Raw genomic sequence first — 21,699 nt, forward strand, 5'->3', positions numbered from 1 at the left:
AGCGCGTGGATTGTGTCCTCCTCCGAGGGGACACCGATTTTTGGAGAGGTTTGTGGGCACATGGTCAGGCAGGGCAGGAGGTCCTGGACCCAGCAGCTGGCTCGGGCTCAAAAACGTGCGTGTGCATGGGTGGAAATCGTGCATTCCTGTCCCGCAGCTCGGGGCCGGGGCAGCGAGGCTGGAGAGCCACGCACGGAGCCCGCTGGAGGCCGTGGGAACTCGCGGCCTCCCCGGGTGTCAGAGCAAAATAACATCTTGCCGTTGCGAAACACATCCCTGGCCTCAGCCCGGCCAGTTCCAGGCGAGCCTTTATCCCAGGGAGCACCCAGAGCTGTGCTGTTCCTTATGTTTTACTCAAATAAATCGGAGAATTCACGTGTGTCCCTGCTGACGGGACCTCCAGGAGAGGTGAGACCACGGCGCCGCGGTGCTCCTGGCTGCCCGCCCAGCTGCAGGCACGGCTCCTGCCTCCTCTGGCTGCTCAGGGGGAGCTGCCTGGCTGGGGCTGCGTTTTTTCCTCCCAGACACGCAAAACACTTCTTGTGCAGCCTGCTTGGAGTTAGCTCTGCTGGTCGCTGTCCTTGCCCCGTGCTGTTTCATGCAGGTCCTCAGGACTTTGGTTAGGGGACCGTGGGCAGCTCGTGAGCAGCTCCTGCACGGCGTGGAGTGGGGCATCGGGGCCGAATCCGCTCCCACCGTCCTGCAGCGCCTCCTCCGAGGGTTTCCCACTCGCAGAACTGACTGAAACTACGGTTTTGTAACCTTGGCCAGAACCCAGCTCATCGGCGGCATCCAGCAATGTAGCAATAGCGAGAGGCAGCTGCACGGAGATAATTGAGGGAAGGGTTTGTGGGAAAAGCTGCTCCCGGAGAAACCGCACGGACAGAGCAGTCGCTTGCGGTTTCGGGCCAGGGCTCGCTTTTATTTCAGCGCCGTGGATCCTGAGAACGGGCCCGTCTGGAATATTCTGAATCCCAGGGAAGCTGGGCAGAACTTCCCAAACGTAATCTGGTTAAAGAGCAGCAGGCGGTGTAACAGCACAGCTCGGGGCTGTCACCGGGGTTTCAGCCCAGTGCCCAGCGTTGGGGCTCTTGCACAGGACATTTGGGGTTGTGCCTTGAGCCGCAGCAGCTAGCGGGGGTCATTTTGGGTAGCAAGTTGTGGCCGGAGAACCGCTGAGGAGTTCAGCTCCTCAGGACAGGCTCTGAGCATCCTCCTGGCTGTGGCCCTTGGGGTGCGTGTCCACAGACCCACACCGCTCGGCACACTGAGCTTTGGGGCTGCTTTGCTTTATTCAGGGGCCTAAGAAACGCCAGGAATTTATCCTGCAAGTGATCAAAATGCTGATAGCTGCTTTAGTTCTTCCTGCAAGAAGTTCTTCTTGCAGGGACCGCCAGCTGCGAGCAGTTGCGGGCGCATTGGGAGGGGTGACCCCAGTGCCTGGGAGGGGTGACCCCACCGCCGCGGTGGGGCTGGCACAATGAACGTCTGAGAAAGGCAGAAGGAAGGAGGTTATTTATGGTGGGGAGAGGGCACTAGGAGCCAGAAAAGGGACTAAGAGGGGAGAAAAGGTGTTCCCGGTGTAAGAACCTGCGAAAAGGAGCAGCATCTCCGTCCAAAAGCCAGTACAAGAGGTACCGAGCGTCCCGGGGACAAGAAGGAGGGAGCTGGGTTGAAGCTGAGGGCCTGGGGGCTTTGGGATCGGGGTAACCCCGATGTGACAGCCGGTGAGCTTGCTTCCAGCCAGCTGCCATCAGAACGGGGGCGATGCCGAGGTCTCGGTGCTTTCCCCGTTGGGCAGTGGCCGCACGGAGCCGCGCACGGCGCAGCGGTGCCTTGTTCATACCTAACCCGTGCCATCCCCCATGGCGAGGCTGCCAAACGAAACGCACCTGTGTTTGCACTGCCCGGCTCGCCGGCCTTCTGCTGCCCCCGTGCTCGCTGCGGATGGCAGACGAGCTCGGACTTTACTCTTCCTGCACGGGAGAGCAGCACAAAGCGCGATTGTTCCTCGGCCCGGAAGGCGCGCGAGGCAGCTGGAGGCGCTCGGCACGAACCGTGGGGCCAGGGGGCAGGGGAAGGACCAGCACCGGGCAGCCTGGAGAGCTGGGAGCACATCCGTGGAGCAGCGTGAGCCCAAAGGGATGGTGATGGCTTTTGGGCACGCAGCCGGCCAGCGGTTCTGGCAGCGCCCGGATCAGCAGGGCGATGGAGAAGCACCGTGAAAGTCCTCGACTTCTGGTCCCGTCCCCACGCATCCCAGCAGGTGGAGGTGTCAAAATCTGGACGTGATCTGTTTGAATTGTCATCTTAAGGCAATTTTTAAAGATTTGAGGACACATTTTTTTTTTTTTTTGGGACAGAGTCCTCAAAAGGAGCCTGAGTTTTACAAATCCCGTGTTTCGACAGGGCTGGTTCCTCTTCCAGCCCTTACAGACCAAACAAATGTGTTGGATTTGCGCAAATAACGTCTGCGCCTCTAATTCCCGTCCTTGTGTTGGGAGTTTTTCTGTAGTGGGTAAGAGCCTCCAGCCAGCTTTTTTTCTTATTGTCTGGCATTTGAAGAAGTCGGCACAATCTTCCTTACCCAAGGCTGGCAGGGGATGGGCGAGCTCCAACGCACGGACCCCGGGTGGGAGATTTCCTCGTCGTGGCTTCGTCTGGAAGTGGCCGGAGCCCGGCTGAGCTGCACGGGGCTGGCAGGGGGCACAGGGCACGAGGCTGTCCCGGTGCCTCGTGCATGTCCAACAGCACCAGGAGCTTTGGCACAGTTTGCATTTTCCCTTGCATGTCACCGATACGAGCGTTCCTCATCTTTGGCCATGAGGACCTTGACCCGCGTGGCTCTGCTCGCTGTGCTCCCCGGGGGTCTCCCCTCCTGCGGGGCTCGGGGGCGTGTGGGCTGCCCCCATCGCCTCTTCCCAGCGGCCCCCCGCCGCTTCCAGCAGCCGGCACGGCCTCCCCGAGCTCTGCTCCCCGTTGTGCAATGCAGGGGGGGGGCGGACGGCTCCCCCCCACCCCTCCTTCCTTTCCCTTTTGGGACCAGCGCTTCTGAGGTCCTCCCCGGACGCCTTTGGTCTCAGTGTGTGGCTTTGGGCTTGGCGTGCCCCAGGCGAACCAAGCAACATTTCCAAGGCTTCCTTGCCCCGGGAAGGGGAGAGGAGCGCACGGCTGTGCGTGTGTGCCGTGAGACTTCGGGGCTGTACCTGGGGCTGCCGCCCCTCTCCTCGGCGACCCCAAGGGAGACGTGGGGGACCCGGTATCGAAAGCCACTCGCAGGACATGCAGGAAGGGCTGCAAGGGGGTCGGAGGGGCTGGCGGCACCGCGTGTGGGGCTCGCACCCTGCCGAAGGTGGAGCGCGGCAGCGCCCTGGCCACCGGCCAGAGGCAAAGAGCTCCTTTGTTTTCCCGGAGAAGTGCGAGGGATTATATTCCGTTGAGCTCACTTGGTCTCCCACTTCTTATTGTGCGGCAGACATGTAATCATCTCGTTCGAGGAGCTTAGTTAATTGTTTACAAAATAGAAGCGGTGGCGATGGGGAGGGAGGCAGGGGGGTGCTGGGGTTGGCCCAGCTCTGCCAAGGGGGGGGTCCAGGGCCATGCAGCCCCCCAAGTCCGGCAGCGCAGCGCTCACCTCCCCGCACCTCCTGCGAGCAGGGAGGCTGCGTTGGTAATTGTTGTGCAAATGCAACGCTCCCTGCAAGCTGTGAACCAGGCCAGGGCTCTGTTTACACGGAGAGGCAGCCAGCTTTCCAAGCGTAATGAGTCAGCTCGCGGAACAGAAGGGGCGCAGAATTAATCTGGCATCCGTCTGGCCTTTTCTCAGCTGAGCAGGTTGCCGGAGCTCCACGTGAAGGGGCGGCTGCCCCGGCTGCAGGGAGCCACACCGACAGTGAGCGAGAAGCGGGCAGAGGCTTCGAGAAGGCGCCGGTGGCGTGCGGGCTGCGAGGCGAGGCGCTGGGAGCGGTGTCAGCAGCGTGGGGCTGGGTTTTGGGGTCGGCTGCTGGAGCAGGGCGAGCTCGTGGAGGGCAGAAAGCGGAGCTGTTGGCTTTTAGGCTCCTTGACCGAGTGCGCTTGGATCTCCAGTGCCGGGCTCAAGGCTTTGGAAATTCCACTGCGTGGACTTTGGGTGGCTGCTGGAGCAAATCCCTTGGGGTGGGCAACGGTGGCTCGATGTGATGAGGAGCCAGAAATTCAGGGAGGCAGATTTCGCCTCGCCTCCTGCTCGTGCGAGAGCCAAGGGCTGGGGCTGCTGAATCTCAGCGCCGCCTGCAGCAGGGGGACGTGGAGAGGCCTCGGTGCGCGGAGCTGCTGCAGGAGGAGGAGGGCGCCCAGCCCCGGGACTCCTCGCGCTGCGGGGCTGGGAGGGGGCTGGGAATCGCTTCTGAAATCCCTTTAAAAAAAAAAAAACAACAACGCCAAAAAAACCCAACCCACAAAGCAACCCAAAGGGCTCTGCAGGCTGTGAAGCGTAAATGAACCGCCTGAACGACGGCGGGATTTCCAGGGCGCTTCTAAAAGGCAGCGCTGAGCAAAACACTGCTCGGGGAGACCCCCAACACCCGCCCCCCTGCCTGCTGTCCCCATGGGGCACCCGGTCCCACATTTGGGGCTGCCCCAGCTCCGTGGGACCCATGGGGTCCGGGCTGTGGTGCCCAGCCTGAGCAGGAGGCTCCTGCCTTCCCTCTCTCTTCCCTCTGTTTTCCTTCCCTCTCCCCGCCCCCAGGATTCCCAGTCTTGTGATGCAGCCCTGCGTGACTTTGTTCCTGGACAATTTCCTGCAATTGTAGCCGTGCAGAGAGCCAGCCGCTCTTCTCAGAAGTTAATGGGTGCAATGTGCAGCCTCGTCAGGTGCCGATTAGCTGGGGAAGAGTTCCCCAACGCTCGCGCTGCCTCGGTGCGGGCGCAGCCAGAGCCGTGCCGCAGGAGCTGCCGTGGGTCGCTGCCGCACCGCTGCCTTTTAGCCTCTGCTCTCAGGAGAGGAGATATTTTTGTTCACCTAAAAAGGCCTCGCCGGCCTTGGCTGCAGCCCGCCTTTCTGATCCCTGTTCCAGCTCATGCCTCGCTGTATTTCAGCTGTCAGTTGTCTTTTCAGCCCTGTAACCAGGCAACACATGGCAGGAGCCGGGAGCGCTTTGTTACTCCCCGAACCGCCCGTACCTAGGCCAAGGCGCCGCGGCCGCGCCGGTGCGAGGGCGAAAAGCCCGCGGCCAGCGCCTCGGGAGCGCTCTGCCTCGGGGTGATTTTGAACCTCGTTACGAGAAGAAAGCACGGAATTGTGTTTGGGGAGCAGGTTTGGGAATCCGGCGAGGTGCGGAGAGGTGCGGGCGGTGCCGGGGGCTCAGCCGGCACAGCCCCGGGGTCTGTCCCGTGCCGCGGCCGTGCGCTCGGGGCGATGCTGCAGCAGAGGAGCAGGAGGAGGCTGCTCTGTCTCAGCACAGTCCTTTCCAGGCCTCCCTTGCACGTGAAACAAGTCGGGTTTGCAGCGACAGGTCCCAGCCTGCTGCCGCCCGGCGGTGGTTTTACCCGCGTGTAGGTGCTCGGCCGTCCCGCTGCTGCCCGGGGAGAGCTCGGTGCGGGTTCATCCCCCGGGACGTGTCCTGCCTTTCTTTCTCCCCAGTGGATTTTCCTTCTGTGATGTCTGATTTGTCTTTTCCTCTCTCCAAACAGACGGTTGATGATGAGGCGATGGCAGCATAAATGAAGATCAAGTAAGGAAGGCAGAACGATGCCCAAGGGTGGGTGTTCTAAAACACCACAGCCAGAAGATTTCTCTCTCAGCAACGACATGGTGGAGAAACAAACGGGGAAAAAGGTAGCGTGGCTTCTTTACTTGCCTGCCTTTGGGGATGCTGCCCCTTGTGCCTGATGTCTTCAAGCCGTGACTGTTTCAGATGGCAGCAGCTTGCCTTGGGCTGCTACCACCTGAACCCAGCCTGGTCAGGTCCTGACTGGGCCTGAGAGGAGGCTGCTGAAAGGAGACCTGAGTCTAAGGGTAAATACATCCCTGCTTCTCCCCTTCTGTCCCACACCCCGATGCTCATTTAGTTCCCGACCTGCTCTGTGCCTCCCCTCGCAGCTTTTCCAGGCCCTTCCCAGCGTAGGGGCAGCTCCCGGTAACCACTGCTGCAGACAGCTGCGCTCAGACCTTAAAACACAAATTTAAGCCCACCCCTTTTGTGTTCTGCTATGGAAACAAACGCCACCCCCTTCCCTTTCACCCCCTTGCTCCTGCTCCTCGACACTCCCCGGGGAGCGTTTGGCAGCCCTGGTCGTGGCGCTGAGCTCTGTCACAGCCACGGTGCCACAACTCGTGCTCTGCCCCTTCCCCCGGCTCCGACGGGTGCTGCTGGCAGCGCTGCTTCTGTGCTCGGGGCGTGAGGTCGTGTTATTGACGGGAGGAGGGAAACGACAAACAAGCGGCGGGGAAATCCCAGGCAGAAATGCAGGTTTCGAGCACGCTCGTGGCATCGGCCCCGTTCCCCTTTCTGCTGCCGCGTGTGCGTGCAGATCTGCTTTGGGATCCACGCCGAGGGGTTCGCTGCTCCCCCCCCCCGGGAAGGCACCAGCATTTACCTGGAGCCCAGGGAAGGCAGATCCGGGCTTTGTGGTGCCACGTAAGGAGCTTTTTGTGGGCGCAGGTGCGTCGGGAGGGAGCGGATCGGTGGTGCTGTGAGTCAGCGCCCGTCCTTCTGCGCCCGCAGCTTGGAGGCCGCGCGTTATTTACGGGCAGGGAGCTGGAGAGATCCTCCGGCAAAATGACTCGGGCACAAATAACGTCCTGCTTCCCGTCGAAAAGCCTCAGCGGGGATGGGGAGCAGCCCTCCTGCTCCTCGGTTCTGCTCTCAGCAGAGCTCGCAGGGTTTCTCCCCCAGCCCCCGAGGTGCCGTGGCGCAGCGCCTCGCCCCGTGTCCCGCTGGCGCTGGGGCTGCGGTGACTCAGGGTGAGAGCACGCGGCCCTCGGCCCCGCCGCTCTACCTGCCCGCCACGGAGGCCGCTGCTCTGGATTTATCTCGCTTTTGTCAACACTCACAAAGGCCGAGCTGGAGACTTGGCACGGGGGGGCCCCGGGCTCTCCTTCGCCACCGCCTTAGCGTGGGCGCAGGACGGAGTTGGCACGCTTGGGCCCTGCCCCTTGGCACCACAGCCTCCGTGCCTCTCCGCTGGAGAGCTGGGGGCGAGGGCGAGCCCCTCCTGGCTGTAATGCCCGGGGGGGCCCCGCTGGTGGCCGCGGCAGCCCGGCGGGGCCTTATAAGGGCTGCTGCTGTGCTCAGCCCTGCCCGGCCCTCGGCTGCCGGCTCCGGCGCAGCCCGAAGAGCTGCTGAGAAGTATGCGCGCCTTATATGAGTAATTCCGCGTCTGCCGCGGCTCCGCAGAGCCCCAGCGAGGACGAGAGCCCTCGCCGAAACCATTTCCTGACGTGCCCGGGTCCCACACAGCTCGCTGCGGGCTGCGGCAGGGGATTTCTGTCCTGGGGGGGGGGAAATGCTTGACGTGCGCCTTCGCTGCAGCCTCGGACTGAACACGGAGCAGGACGGTGCTGGGCCTGGGTTTGGGGTTTGCTCTTTTTCTCCCCCCTTGTCCTGCTTCCAGCAGAGGAAGGGGAGCCTCCCTGCCTGCCTGCCTGCCTGCTGGGGCTCCTCGCGCCGCACAGAGCGCGGGGCTCGTGGGTGCTTTGAGCCAGATGTGGGTGAGGCCCAGCAGCCCCCGGTGGCTGGAGGGTACTCGGCTCCCGCCAGCCTCCCCGAAGGAATTCAGATCCAGTCGTCTCCGCGCTGTGAATGCTTTGTTGCAGCCTCAATCGTGACATGTTCAGACTGCCTGAAACTTCACACGCCGTCCCCTGGTTTTGGAAAGGCCCCCGGGGACGCAGTGGCTCCACCACCTCCCACACGTCCTCTTGGTGGCCAGGTGAATTCTGCCCGTCCCCACGCATACTGCAGGGCACGAACCCTCCTCTGCTCCCCGGTGGGACTGGCTGGGAAATGACAGTGTGATGGCAGGGAAGCTCCCAGCATCGCCTGCCTGCCGCATGGCTGCGTGTGCTGGGCACCTCCAGCAGCACGCGTGGTCCTCCTGGCTTCCCGCGTCGCCGCTGCCGCTCGTCCTGCTCGCTGCTGGCTTGTGCAACCTGAAACCCTTTCAACTCATTTTGGAGAACAAAGGGCGCCGGGGATTTCCACGCAGGGCTTTGCATAAGCGGCTGGGATGTGAGTCAGGTTCTGCTGGTGGTGCCGCGAGAGCACAGCACAGGCAGCAGAGGCAGCAGAGGCAGCAGTCCTGCGGGTCTGCAGGCACCGACGGCACCGCTCTGCTGAACGGGCAGAGGAGGAGGAGGCTGCAGGTACCCGGCCCTGCCTGGAAAGACAACTGTGGACTCACCCCACTTCTCTGCTGGGCGTCCACATGGGCTGGCATGCTGGCTCTCCTACAGAATTTTAATTTAAAAGAGCTACGTGGTTATTTTTTGCGCTGAAAACCCAACTTTGGGTAGCCAGGTGGCCTAGAGTGAACCGTGCATGAGGATAGAAAGTGGTGTTAGTTCATATATGGCACAGATGACCCGAGCAGACTGCTGTCAGTGTCTCTCTTGTTGATCAGAGAGGAGTCAGCATGGTGCTGCTGAGCGCCCTGCCCTCCGCTCCAACGCGTGGCACCCGGCAGCAGTTCGTGGTGCACCCTTTTACTGTAGCAAGCCTCTGTCGAGGTGGCTTCACGTCGTAACTCCTTGTATTCATACAGCAAATCTTACTGATACCGTAACGTGGCAGTAGGGGATTTCTCCTGAAGTCACGGTCTGCTGTGTCCCCTTTGCAAGGTGTCTTTTCTTAGCAGCGACAAAGGGGAACCTGCTCTCGTTGCGGAGCTCTCAGCCGTGCCCCCCGTGCCCCCAGCTCCCTCCCCGGCCACCAGCAAGAGGCACCCGACCGCCGCGAGCCTGCGTTGCACGTGGGTGCTGCTACTCATTTCTCTGCAGCATCGATTCATTTGGATTTGTTCCTTCCGTGAAACCCGATTCTTGCACCTTTCGGGTGAATCACAGCTTAGCCGAGATGCGAGATGACCTAAAAGTGAAAACGGCTTTTACTCAAGAAAAGAACTGCATTCTTCGGTATGAGATTGGAAATAATTACAGAAGTAAAGCTTAAAATAAGAAAACGAAAGCAGACATTATCTTCAGGAACGTTCCTCTCCAAGCTGCCTTCATTCCTCCGCGGTGGCTTCGCTGCAACCTCTGCAGGCTGCCCCTGCCCGCCACTGCTTTCCAGGGAGCAAAGTTTGGATCTTCCTTGCTCCAGCTAGAATGAAAGGTTACTGTCGCGCTGCTGAACAAATTAATCTTCAAAGCGGGGCCGGGACTGCCGCCGCTTCCCTGGTTCCTCGTGGTTAATTCTGCCGGCCTGGCTGGCTCAGCAGCTCTGAGCGTGAGGGCGAATGCAGATGGAGCGCTGCCCGAGCTTGCCCGGCGTCGGTACTCACGCAGCCAGTTCCATTTCCACGCTGGGCTCTCCGCGTCTGGGAACGGGTTTTTTGCCCAATTCCCTTCTTCTTTGTCTCTCCTCTACTGGGGAGTTCTTAACAAGGCTGCAGTAGCTTTGTAGGATGAGCTGCATTTTGACCTGGGCCATGCTTTTTCTCGTTCCTGAGCGTGCAGAGCTCCCACTCAGCAGTCATTCAGCAAACAACTGACCCGGCTTCTAGTCCCTGCAGTCCCCCCACCTGCAGGCTCAGGCTTTAGCACCGCAGCAGCGAGCAAAGCCCAAAGGATTGAGGGAGTTTTAGAGCAGGTAGGCTTTAAACAAGTTGTTGCCAGTAACAATTGGCAGATTTCAGCTTGCTTCTGCCATGCTCCTTTTTGCACTTTGCTCCTTCGGCTCCGTTTGGTCCTTGCAGCCCCCTTGCAGCCTCCCAGGGTGGGCTGAGAGCCTCCCAGGCAGCAGAGGACACGGCGGGTGCGCTCCAGCTGCGCTCCCTTTGAAGGTTACAAACAAAAGAGCCATGGTTTTTGTGCGCAGCACAACTGACCTCTCGCTGGAGTTCTCACCGTGGAGCTGACGTCTGGGAGAAGCTCTCGGAGTTGAGGAAATCCCGCCACGGGGTGCCAGGGGCTGGACTGCATCCTGGCCTCCTGCTGCAAAAGCAGGCAAAAGGTTCGTTTGTACTTAAATACCGGGTGGGTGGGAAAGGCAGCCTGAAAGGTCCGGGCGAGGAACAGGAGCTGCAGACAGCGAGCACAGCTGGCGAGGTGCTCAGCACCACCTGAGAAGCACCAGATGTGACCGGGACCTTTGGAGCCCTCCAGAAGTACCTGTCCTGCTGCGAGCTGCCACCACGTCGACCTGGCCGACCAGAGCCATCGGTGTTGGGCACGAGACTCCCAAATGGGCCTCCAGCAGTGGAAGAAGTGCTGGGAGTGCAGGGCTGCTGCTGCTGCTGCTGCGTGGGCAGCCCCGGTGCTGCGCCCTTGTCCCAGCCCTGCCTGGCAGGGGTAGAGGTGCCGGGCTGGGGAATCCTGGAAGTGCCGTGGCAGTTCCTGAGGTGCACGCTGGGGCCGTGGCCTCGCTGTTGTTCCCACCCGGAGAAGGCAGCACAGCACCGCTGCTGCCTGGGTGCTGAGCTGGGGATGCACAGCGCAGCGTTGCTGTCAGAGCTTGCGTTGAATTGGGGAGGAAAAGGGCAAATTGGCCTGCTTGCATCGAGGCGTTCCTGGAAGGTGGTCGGTGGGGGGGCTGGCTGTGGGCTTCAGTTAGATGAGGAGGAATTTGGGGAGGGGCTGCGGAGAGGCAAAACTCTCCCCATTCTCTCTGGGTTCTGGCTGCGAACCGCTGCCGCTCCCTGGCCTCGTTGCCCTGCCCAAGCTGCTCGGAACTGGTGAGAGCAGCGGTGCGCAGCCAGCACCTTCGTGGTGCAAACCTAATTTTGTCCAGGTCAGAAAAAATCAGACAACAGCACTGGAGCACGTGGTGTTCAGATGCAACCTGGGGTGGCTGCGTGAGGAGGAGGAGGAGGACGGGCGGTGGCGGTGCCTACGGTGGAGCGTGCCCGGCTCCAGCCCCGCCAGCCGCTCCGCCAGCAGGAATCGGGCTGCTGAGCTCTCAGATAGGTCCCTTTAGCTTGCTTTACCAAAAAAGGGATTCCCAGCCCCATTTTTTCAGGCCTTAGTGTTGCACTGGATGAGGAGGCTGAGCGTTGCGAGTGCAGCCGAGGAGGAGGAAGGAGCGATGTGTGCGGTGACGCCGTGGCCTCGTGAAGGCTGACGCAGGAGCCACCTGCCAGGAGTCGGCTGCAGGCAGCCTGGCCGGCGTCTCCAAATGCAGGAATTTCTGCTGGCTGCCAGCGATGCTCTTGCATGATCTGAAACATGAAGGTTCTTTATTTCATCTAACTTTGTACCTAGAGCCTGGGGTCGAGGTTTTGTTTGAAATCACAGAAACCGCTCAGTTTGGCCTCGCTTTTGGGGCAGCGGCACAGGGGTGAAACTGGGAGCGGATGCCTGAGCAGATAGGTTCTGAAATGCAAAATCTGCAACTGCGTGACTTTGTCTGTGCGCGTTCTCAGCGCGTGGAGCCCCAGAAGTTTCAGTTCTGCACCAGCTTTCTCACTGCTCCCCCGCCGCCTGCGTCGCTTCCCGCGCCTTCGTGCGCGCTCGCGGTGGCTTTGTGCTCGAGGTAGCTTTTCCTCTTAAAATCCCAGTAGGAAGAAGCTTAGAATTAAGCAGCTAAATCCTTCAACCTGTGCTGCCCTCCCTGCAGAAGCGGGTTTTCCTGCAGCGTTTGCAGCAATCCTTTTGCCATGGCACAGCCGACACCGCGCCCGGTGTGCGCCCTGGAGCGCCGGCCTGTTGGGTGCATGGGGCTGCGGGGTGGCCCTATAACAGGAACGTTGGTGGGCCTGCTGGCTGCCCAAATATCCTCCAGATTAACCCCAGATCACGTAAGCTCAAATAGCAATGCCATATTCTTGCTCTAGAAACATTGCAGCTCCTGACCTGTGGCTCCCTGGTGCTGGGGCCGTTTGGTTCACGCAGCCCCCGGGCCCCCAGCCCCAGCCCGGCCACGAGGCCTCGGTCTCTGTGCCGGTCACTGAGGGTTTTGTGCCGTGCAGCAGCCTGGGGGCTGGCTGTGCTCTTCTGCATCGGGGCACCAGGGTTTTAGCTGGGTGAAATGAGCTGGCCTCTGGCAAACCGAGCAAGTACTCGCTGCTGTGGCCCTCCCTGAGCGTGCGGGGACCTGCTGGGGGGCTCCGAGCGGTGCCTCGGCCACCACAAACCATTCTTTGGGCTCGATGAGTGGGTAGAGGATGGGGCTGGCAGTGCTGGCTGCTGTGCCAGCCCTCGGTGCCCCTTCCTCCCTCTCCTTTCCAGAGGACAAAAGCCATTTCTTTCCCCTGTGGCTGCAGGGGGGCTCGTTTCTGCTGCATGCACACACCCAGCCCTGCGGGAAGGGGAGAAAAAGCGTGTCAGGAGGTTGGGGTGGCAGTCGGCCCCTCCACGGTCCGGGGAAGGTCCTTGCTAGCACTGCTAACCTGCTCTCTGCTTTCTCTTCCCAGGATAAAGATAAAGTTTCTCTAACCAAGACTCCCAAGTTGGACCGGAGCGATGGCGGCAAAGAGGTGAAAGAGAGGGCCACGAAGCGCAAGTTGCCTTTCACTGTCGGAACAAATGGAGATCAAAAGGACTCAGATACAGGTACAGGAAGCGCAAACCCCGCCGTGGAGACGGGAGCAGTGGGGCTGGTGGGATGCACGTGGCACCCGACGTTCACCCGTCCGTGCTGGAGCGCTGCTCCACACCTCCTGTGGTTCTGTAACCGGAGGAAAAGGCTCTGAGCAAGAGGAGAGCTCCTGAGACGTCGAGAGCTGAGCGGATCTGGGCCCTTGTGTTCTCAGTAACACACCTAACGGCACCGGGGATGGCTCTGGGGGGGGGAGAAACCCCATCCTGGGCTGGTGGTCAGCTCTCTGCTGGTTCTCACTGCGGCTCCGGCTGGCCGAGGAGCAGCACTGAGCCTTGCAGTGCGAGCTTGGAAATCAGGGAGCAAAGCCGAGCTCCCTCTAAAAGCAAAAAAAAAAAACAGTTTCCTCCGGTTTGAAAGCTGGGAGGGCAAATTTGGGAAGGTCCCGAGCGCTGTCGTGGCCGCGCAGCTCCCGCGCTGGGCAGCGAGGACACGCGGTGCTGGCAGTGCGTCCTCGGGGCTGCCCGAGTGGTAATTCTCCTGTCAGCTGCTGAACTCCGTGTCCTGGGAGAAAGCTTCAAAACCTGAATTTGTGGAGCTGAATGCCAGCTGAATGGCATTTGTCCTTGTGGAGCATCACGTCGGGGTTCTTGGTGTGTGGATGGGTGAGAGCATCACGGGGTGAATACAACGTGTGGATGGGTGCCGGGGCACGGCAGCGCTGATGAGCCACAGCCGTGGCTGCTGCTGCTTCCTGGCGAGGGCGTTTCTGAACCACGTGCAGCACTCGGTGGGGTTTTAAACCCAAACTCACTTCATGAAGGGCTGCCTGGCCCTTGTGGTCACCGGGATGTCACGGCCGGGCTCTGCCAGCCCGCTTCCTGGGGGACCAGCAGCAGGTGTCTGCTGTGCAGAGGGCTCGGGGCTCCTTCTGGCTGTGGAAATGTTAGAAATGGTGCTGCCGGAGGCATCAAGAAGGAAAAAATTAAGAAGGAGCAGGCGGGCAGGGACAGCCCGGTGCTGCTACCAGGAAAGGGTCGTGTCAGATGCATCTTCCCCGTCCCCTCCGGGGCTCGGCCGAGCCGTGGGCAGGGGAGCTGTGCTTGAAGGCACGTGAGAGACAAACGGGGGCTCGACAGAGGCTGGCAGGGTGTGGGCGAGTCAGCAGCAGCCGATTTGGTCGAGACCAGAGAGAGGAAGTGACTCAGCCCCTGGCGAGGAGATAGCGGCGGGGAGCTGCAGATGCACGGCACGCAGAGCCAGGCCGATGCTGAGCAGGAGCTGGTTGCTTGCTCCGAGCTCTTTTCCTCCAAGATCCAGATGCCTGAGGTGGGAGAGGCTCCGCGGCACCGTGCTCCCCTCTGGCACCACCGTGGGGTCCTTCTCCTCCTCGGATGGGCTCGAGGAGGGCTGTCCCTCAGGGGAGAGGCCTGTTTGTGGCTGCACAAGGGTTGCCCACCTCACACGGGGCTGGAGAGGTGCCCCCAAGCCTGTGTGGGGTCAGTCAGTGTCCCACAGCACCCAGCAGCCACGTCCTGCTGGCACACAGCTGGAGGACGAAGGACGAAGCTTTGGTCTCGAGCAAGGGGGCTGCAGGAGGGGGGCTGCGCCCCGCTGCCCCGAGCTTTTTCTCTTCCCTTCCTAAACTTCGATTTCAGCCAGTGTGAGAAGTGGGATTGCAACATCAGCGCTGGCCGTGCCCGTTTTGGGGCTGACCGTGGAGGATTTGTGCAATGCAGCTGCGCTTCCTGGGCCTCCGCACGCGGGCTTTCGTGTTTGCCTGAGGACGCTTTCGCTGGGCTGCTCCACAGCCACGTGAAATTCAGCTGTAAGGATGTGGGAACCGGGAGAGGGCTCTTTTGCCTACAGTAGGATTTTTTTTTTCCCCCTCTTTAAATGTTTAAGCACTACCGTGAAGCCTTGCCCGGGTTTGCTGCAGCGGCTCGACTGCCCTAGCACTGTGCAGCCGCTGTCCTGGCGAGGGATAAAAAATGTACACGAAGCTGTGAGCCTCCAGAACGCATGTTTCAGATCCAGCTCTGTGGGAGCAGCATCTCCTGCCTTCCTCCTCTCCCCTCGTGCAGCATCTCCCCGCATCCAGACAGCGCCGAGAGCCTACGTGCTGCCTGGCAGCAGCCAGCCGAGTGCAGCCAGCTTCTCCCCAGCACTTCCAGCAGCCTGGGAGGCTTCGTGCAGCTCCTCGTTTCTGCGCTGTGCTGAAAGGAGGTTAGACATTAAAATAAACACGCACCAAAAAAAAAACCCACAACTGTGCAATGCTCAGAGTGCCAGAGTCCGTAGTAAGGTGCTGGTTGGACCCGGTGATGGTGAAGGTCTCCTCCAGCCTTAGTGATTCTGTGATTCGGTGTCAGCCGTAGTGGGGACGGCCTCTTTAGCTTGATTTCGGGCTGTCGCTCGAGTCCCTTGGCTTCCTGTAGGGTGGAGCTGTGGTCTCCGGGCTTTTAGTCATCATGGGGGAGAGGCAGGGCTTCAGAAAAACCTCCAGGGCGCTTTGAGTTAATTTGGGCTTCCACGAGCTGTCCAGGGAGCTGGAAAGACCTGGGTGAGGTTGGGTGTGCGGGGCTGTGCTGCTCCCCCTGCGTGCAGAGGCCTCCCGTGGTGACCCCCGGGGAGGGGAGGCAGGCGCTGGGCCTTAGGGTGCCCCTTAGGGTGCTGCTGGTTCCTGGTGCCTCCAGCCCCGCTGCCCCCACGCTGCCCCTTGAGCCAGGGTGACACCTCTGGGGCAGGTTTCGCACATTTGCTGGCAGACTCGGAGCACGTAAGAAGCTTGGGTTCGCCCAGATCATGTCCAAACCCCACTGTTGCTAAATAACACCCAGATTTGTATTCACCTACTCCAAAATCACAGGCGGAGGAGCCGTCCTGTGCCTGTGCTCACTGCTGTAGCCGTGCACTGAGTGCAACGTGTGCTGCTCCGTGTGGGAGCGCATCACGGCTGAGCTGCGCAGCCCTGGCCTCAGCGGCGTTACTGCAGAAACAAATGCCTGACTTTTAAAGTTCCCTGAACACAGAGAAATTCTAATTTTGAACCGTTTGGTCACGCAGACTTCGGTTTCTCTGGCAGCTCTCGTGCTGGAGCCGAGGGCTTTGCACAACTGAGCTCTCCTCAACACCTCCTGCAGGGAGAACAAGGGCAGCTAGTGGTGGAGGGGGGGACAGGAGGGGCTTGGGGAGGCAGAAGGGGTTTGAGGGGGCAAGAGGGGACTTGGGGAAGCAGGAGAGGAGGGTGCAGGTGCCGGAGGGGTGCCGGGGCAGGAGGGATTTTGCATTCCTCATTGCTGCCTCCAGTGCAGCTCCCGCTGCTTCCAGCTCCTGGCCAGGCCGGGAGGGGTGGACGCCGTGTGGTTTGGTAGCGCTGTGGCTTTGGGTCGTGGGATTTCTCAGCACCTCTTGGTGTTGGTGTTGGTGTTACTGGGGTGTGAGCTGAAGCAAGTGGCACCGCAGGCAGTGTTGGGGGGGACGGGGATGGCACGGTGTGGGTCGGGGTCCCAGTGTGGTGCCGGGCACGGAGCAGGAGGTGGCTCCTGCCCTGGAGGAGGGGGGCAGCAGGTTGGGTTCCCTCCCATGCTATCGGGGTTAAAATCAGTGCCATCTGCCTCGGCTGTGGTCTGGTGGCATTTGGTGTCTCAGCTTTGTGGGACGGGGGAGCATGGGCAGAGGGCGGGTGCGGAGAGTGTGGGTTCAGAGGCCCCGGAGCAAACAGCCCCTTCAGCTGCGTCCGTCCCCTTCAAAAATGAAACATGAAAGCAGCATCGTGCTTCCGAGGTCCTGAAGAATGAGGTAGGATCCTCCTGCTGGGAGGCAGCGGGGAGAGGCAGAGCCCCACCAGCACCATCCCACCGTGGAGGGTGGCCGTGGGTCGTGGTAGCGGTGAGCATGAGCGCAGGATCTGGCCTCGGAGCCTCCTCGGTGCTGATGAGAGCACGGTACGTGGTGCTAATTAATTACCGGGCTACCAAGCCCGATCACCTGGGCTATCAGCCGAGCCAACCCACCCGCTCCATCCCTCCTGGGCTGGCGAGGGGATCCGTGAGAAGCGAATCGCTGGCGGCTTCCAAAACGCATCTGCGTCCCCGGGCGCTGTTTGTGTGCGCCTCTGTGGCTGGCTTCGGGCGGATGTGTGCAGCTGGGGGGGCTCGAATGGGCTGCGCTGCATCGGGCCTTTCTTCGGCTGCATAATTTCAGTCCTTTTACTAAAATAGTCGAGAAACTGTTCTCACCTAGCAACCGGGGAGAGAGTGAATGTCAGAGCTTCTCCGCTTCTCGCTGGCTCCATAATGCCGGCACAGTGCGCCGGGGCTGGCAAACAGCAGCCTTCAGATCACCCTTAGAAACTCCCCGTGCGCAGCAGCCATCTGGGAGGTGCTGTGCAGGAAAGCAGGTCGCTCGATGATGGGGGCTGCCATAAATCTCCCTCCTCCCCCCGCCTCACCTCCTTAGCATGCAGAGGGAGAGGCTGCAGTGTGCTGGGGCTCTGTGAACCAAAAATCTATCAATGATGGCTTTTTCTCTAATACAAGAGCTTTTATCAGCGCTGTCTGCGGAGCGTCCTGCCCCCCGCTCCCGGAGGGGGGCTGCGCGGGCGAAGCCTTCATCCCCTCCTGCTCCTCCTCCTCCTCCTCCTCCGGTTCTTTCGGCCTCGTGGGAAATGGAAAGTGTGGACCTGGCCGATGGCCACCCCAAAAGCTGCGTTGACCCCCTTCTGCATGGCCTGGGGCTGGGGATGAGGGCTGCTGTTTGGGTGGCCGGCTCTCTGGGGCACGGCATTAAACCTCTGCCTGAGAGATGCTCTTAAAGCTGCCGAGGCCACCGGGGGCAGGGCCTGCAGCTGCTCCGTCACCAGTGAGCTGGGGCTGGGCGCTGGGGGTCCCTCTCCATCCTTGGGGCACCCCCCTGCCGTGCTGCCAAAGCAGACCCTGCTGTGGCTTTCCCTCTCGGCTCCCTTTTGGCTTCCACGTGGCTGCCGTGCCACATCCCCTCCCGTCTCTACCCGGGGATGTTCACACTGCAGGGGCTGCAGCACGTGCGTGAGCTCCCTGGTACAAAACGTGCCTCCTGCCTGCGTCGGATGAACCCAAATACCCGGTTCCTGTGCTCACAAACCACTACATTATGATCTTGGTGCCTTCGTGCCAGCCCTGCTGCCACCTCTCGTTGATCTGCCCGTGCCACTGCTGCTGTCCCCGTGCTGCATCCCGGTCCTCAACTCCTGGGGCACCGCTCACGCTGTGCCGCCTCTCCCTCTGCCCGCAGACGCAGGAAGCCCTCTGCTCGTGCTCAGCTGCCAGCAGCGTGCAGAGCCCGGGCGTGCAGCGTGCGAGCAGGGCTCTGGGTACAGAACGTGTCCGCGTGCTCCGGCTCGGCGCTGCCCGTGCGGGGCCAGGCTGCTTCCCCTCGCTGGAGCTGGCGTGCGCCGAAACATCTTGTGCCCTGTGACTTCTGCAGTAGAAATGAGTCACTCTTACGCATGCCAGGCTGTGGATCAGGAAGGCAGAGGCTTGTGCGGTCTCTCGGGGGTGCAATGCAGTCTCCGCTGCTGTCTGTGCCGTTCTAATTTATTCTCATTGATCTGCTGTTTGTGTGCTCGCTCCGTGAATAAACTCCAAAATCCCGACCCGGGAGCGAGCCGGCCGGCAGCGTCCCCGCGCAGCGCTCAGCTCTGCGTCCCGAGCTGCTTATTTGGAAATGGTATTTTTCTTCCGGGTGCCACCTTATTTGCCTGTGCTGTCATGCCGGAGCCGTTCACACGGATGCTTTTTGCATTACAGGGTGCCACACACGGCAGTGGGGAGCGGGAGCTCGGCTGCAGCTCTCTGCGATGCCTGCACCGCGCGGCGCGCCAGCCAGCAACCTGCGAAGGTTTTCCCCTCGCGCCGCTCCCGTCTGGCTCCCGGCCTCGTCCTCACTCCCCTTCTTTCTGGGGCTGAGGCTCAGCCCTGGCTTTGCACCCCCCGCGGGGGCAGCGCCAGCGTTGCGTGACCTGGAGCTTAATTCGGACACGGGAGCCACCCGCGGGGCTTTGTCCTGGAAGGGCGCTCGCGGTTGTCACGCAGCAGAGCGGTGTTTGTAGCCCGGGAACAAGGAGCAGTTCCCCGGCTGAGGCTTGGCTCTGGGACGGAGATGGAAGCAGGCAGCAAGGAGCTGATCCTAAAACGGGTCCCTGGTGGCAGGGCTCGTGCAGAGCCCTCTGTGCTCGCCCCTCCAGCGGGGCACATGCGTGGTGCCGCTGCTCGCACAGCCCTGCGCTCTGCCTCTTGGTGGGGGGCTGCCCTGCACTGCCTTCCCCAGCCTTAGCACAGCCTCGCTGAGGGGTTTGAGTGCCAAACGGAGGGATCCCCTGGTGCCTCCGTGGTGCCTCCACCCCACAGGGCACCGCGCTCGAGCCCAGCTCCTCGGCTGCTGCCTCAGCCCTCGGCACGGCGCGAGCAAGCGGGAGCGCAGCGATCGCTCTCCGGTTTATTTCTGTCGCGTGGATCACATGGCTTTAATGCTAAATGTTGTGTGGAGGAGGACGATTCTCCAACTGTAGAGCTAAGAGGAGTTTAGAGGTTTGGGGTTGAACTTTGGAGTCGTTTTTTGGAACTGGCAGGCTCCTGCTGACAACCTGCAGCCCCCGGCGTTGCTGCTCTGCCTGGGGCTCCCCTGCACGCCCACACAGCTGCCCCGTGGGGCCCTTACACATGGGCTGTACGTGTGTAAGGTGTGCCCCACGCTGTGTCAGGACTGGATGTGGCCGGGACCTTTGCCACTGCTGGGATCGGACGGGGGCTGGTGGCACACACGGCTCGGCCGCAGGGCTCGGGGAGCTGCCCGGGCTGCCTGGTTTCCTCACCGTAAGCACGTTGGGTTTAATTTTATTGCAAGCCATTAAAAAGCTATCCACTTGCCTGTGATCTGATTTCATCTCTAGCTCTGCTACCGCTGCCAGGGTGACCGAAAGGTGGCTTTGGAGGATCAGGCGGGGGTTCTCCCTCGGTGCCTGCGCGCGTGGAGGCGCGGTGCGTGCCGGCTGGGGCCAGGGCGGCCTCGGGTGCTGCTGACCGGCCCCACTGGTGTCTGGACCCTGCACCCGAGGGTGCCACGAGAGCCTGGGCACTGCATGGCACCTGCAAGCACCCAGGGGCCAGCAAAGACATGGGTGGCTGATGTAAGCAGAGCCTGGAGTTGTGCAACCAGCTCGCTTCCGTAGCGAAGCAGCTCCCAGTTAGCGCGGTTCAGGTGCGTGGCTGGCAACTGGCGTGGACCCAAGGCTGTTCCTGGTGCTGGGCTCCAGGGGATGACGTGGGGCAGCCGCGTTGTGGCTCCAGGGGGAGGTTTGGCACTCGTGTTCATGCCCAAACCCTGCTGGCTGCCTCCATCCAAACCGAGGGTGTGGGTGGGAACAGGCTCACCGTCTGCGTGCAAGGAGCCTGCACACAGCTAACGTGAGTGGTGAGCTCTGCTCCAGGCACTGTGTCCCCGTTACACCACGACAGGGGCACAGAGGAGGTGTGAGCCAGCTCGGGGTGAATTGGTGCCTTTTGCTCTGGCGTGGTGGCCGTGATGGAGGGGAGGGAGTGCAGGGAACGGGAAGCTCCGGTTGCGCCTCCCTGCGAGGCCAAGGCGGTGGCACGGGAGGTCTCTGGTGCCTGGGGTGTTTGGGCTCAGTGGTTTGGACTCCGTGCCTAAAAACAGAGAGTGAGAAATGTTCCTTCAGCTTCGGAGCCTCCCCAGCAGGGAGAGCTGGCTCGAGGCTGCACGTCCTCTTGGAGCTCTGCGTCTCCCCCACTTCTCACGCCCAGTTTCAGGACCCCAGATCTGGGCAGACACCACCGAGGGCTTGGTGGGTTCCCGTCCAGGCTGCTCGGGGTTGAAGCCCTGTAAATTGGAGAGGGTTATCAGGCATGTACTTGTCTGCAGATGCTGCTTTGAGACTCCTGTGTCCCACCACTAACATTTCCTGGGATTCTCAAAATGCTGGAGCACGATGAGCATGTTTTGATTCAGACTTCCACAGCCACGAGCTCCCTCACCAACCGACCCGGTGCGGTGTTGTGCTGCCCAGGTTTCTCCAGCAGCATCTGAGCAGCCCTGGCTCAAGCCCACTATGTTTGAACCAGGACCTGCTCACCTGCACCGACAACTTCTGCACGTGTGGCCCCTGTGAATGCTGTTCCCAACCCTCTGCACGCAGCAGGAGCCCTGCAGCCAGCCTGGCTGGGAGCGAGCTGTGCCAGCGCTTAGAAATAGACGGGAGCAGCGTTGGATTTTCCACTCACACGCACCATATCTTCCTTATGCTTTTTTGTGGGTTTAGGACAGTTGCCTGGTAGGAGGCACGCAGCTCGGCTCCTTGGCAGGGGATCGCGGTGCTGCTCTGCAGATCCATTTGCTGTCTCTTTGCTTGGCTGGCTCCGCGAAAGGAAACTTTCGTTTTTGTTTCCTGAGCTGACACCTTGGAGCTCGGGACGCGTCCCCGCAGCGGTGCTGAGCAGCGTGCGGCAGCTCGCCGGGCAGGAGCTCCGGGAAGGGCTGCCAGCCCTCCTTGCAGGGGAAAAGAAGTGAGATTTGCATCGAGAAAACTGGGAAATGCTTTAAAGAGTCGAGCTGCTCGTGGGGCTTAGGTGTGTGGGCCAGCAGGGCTGGCAGAGGCAGCGCGGTGCTCACTCCTGGCTGTTTTGGGAAGGATGCAGCTGAGCAGCGTGCTAGGGGTGCGAGCAGCGTGCTGGGGGCCCTGGGGAGGAGAGGACAGGTCCCCAGCTTTGTCCTGGCAGGGCTCGGTCTGTGCCCGTGGCTCGGGTGCAAAGTCCTTGTGCTGAAGGAGTGAGGTGGCAGCGTTGCGGAGCTGTCAGCCCCTGTCTCGTTAGCACTCTCTGTTGATGCTTTTAGATGCCTCCAGTTCAGTCCATGCTGTGGTGGCATAAGGCTGCGTACGCTCCCCGAAGCACCATGGCATGACATGGAGGCTCCTAGAAGCAGGATGAAGGTACAGTACCGGCGGTGGCCCCACCACGGAGTCGTTTCC

At 61.2% G+C, this 21,699-nt stretch overlaps 1 protein-coding gene across 2 annotated transcripts in view; it reads left to right on the top strand.

Annotated features, from left to right (window-relative positions):
* The window catches only part of ANKRD11 (ankyrin repeat domain containing 11), a 112,442-nt gene that overhangs the window by 76,086 nt on the left and 14,657 nt on the right, over positions 1 to 21,699 (top strand). For both annotated transcript variants that reach the window (XM_072043799.1, XM_072043800.1), the window contains exons 3-4: positions 5,671 to 5,815; positions 12,550 to 12,688. In XM_072043799.1, coding sequence (XP_071899900.1) covers positions 5,729 to 5,815; positions 12,550 to 12,688 — 226 coding nt within the window. In that variant the 5' untranslated portion in view covers positions 5,671 to 5,728. The remainder of the gene's footprint in view (positions 1 to 5,670; positions 5,816 to 12,549; positions 12,689 to 21,699) is intronic.

Source organism: Anas platyrhynchos, chromosome 12 (genome assembly GCF_047663525.1).
Source record: "Anas platyrhynchos isolate ZD024472 breed Pekin duck chromosome 12, IASCAAS_PekinDuck_T2T, whole genome shotgun sequence".
NCBI classification, from domain to species: domain Eukaryota; kingdom Metazoa; phylum Chordata; class Aves; order Anseriformes; family Anatidae; genus Anas; species Anas platyrhynchos.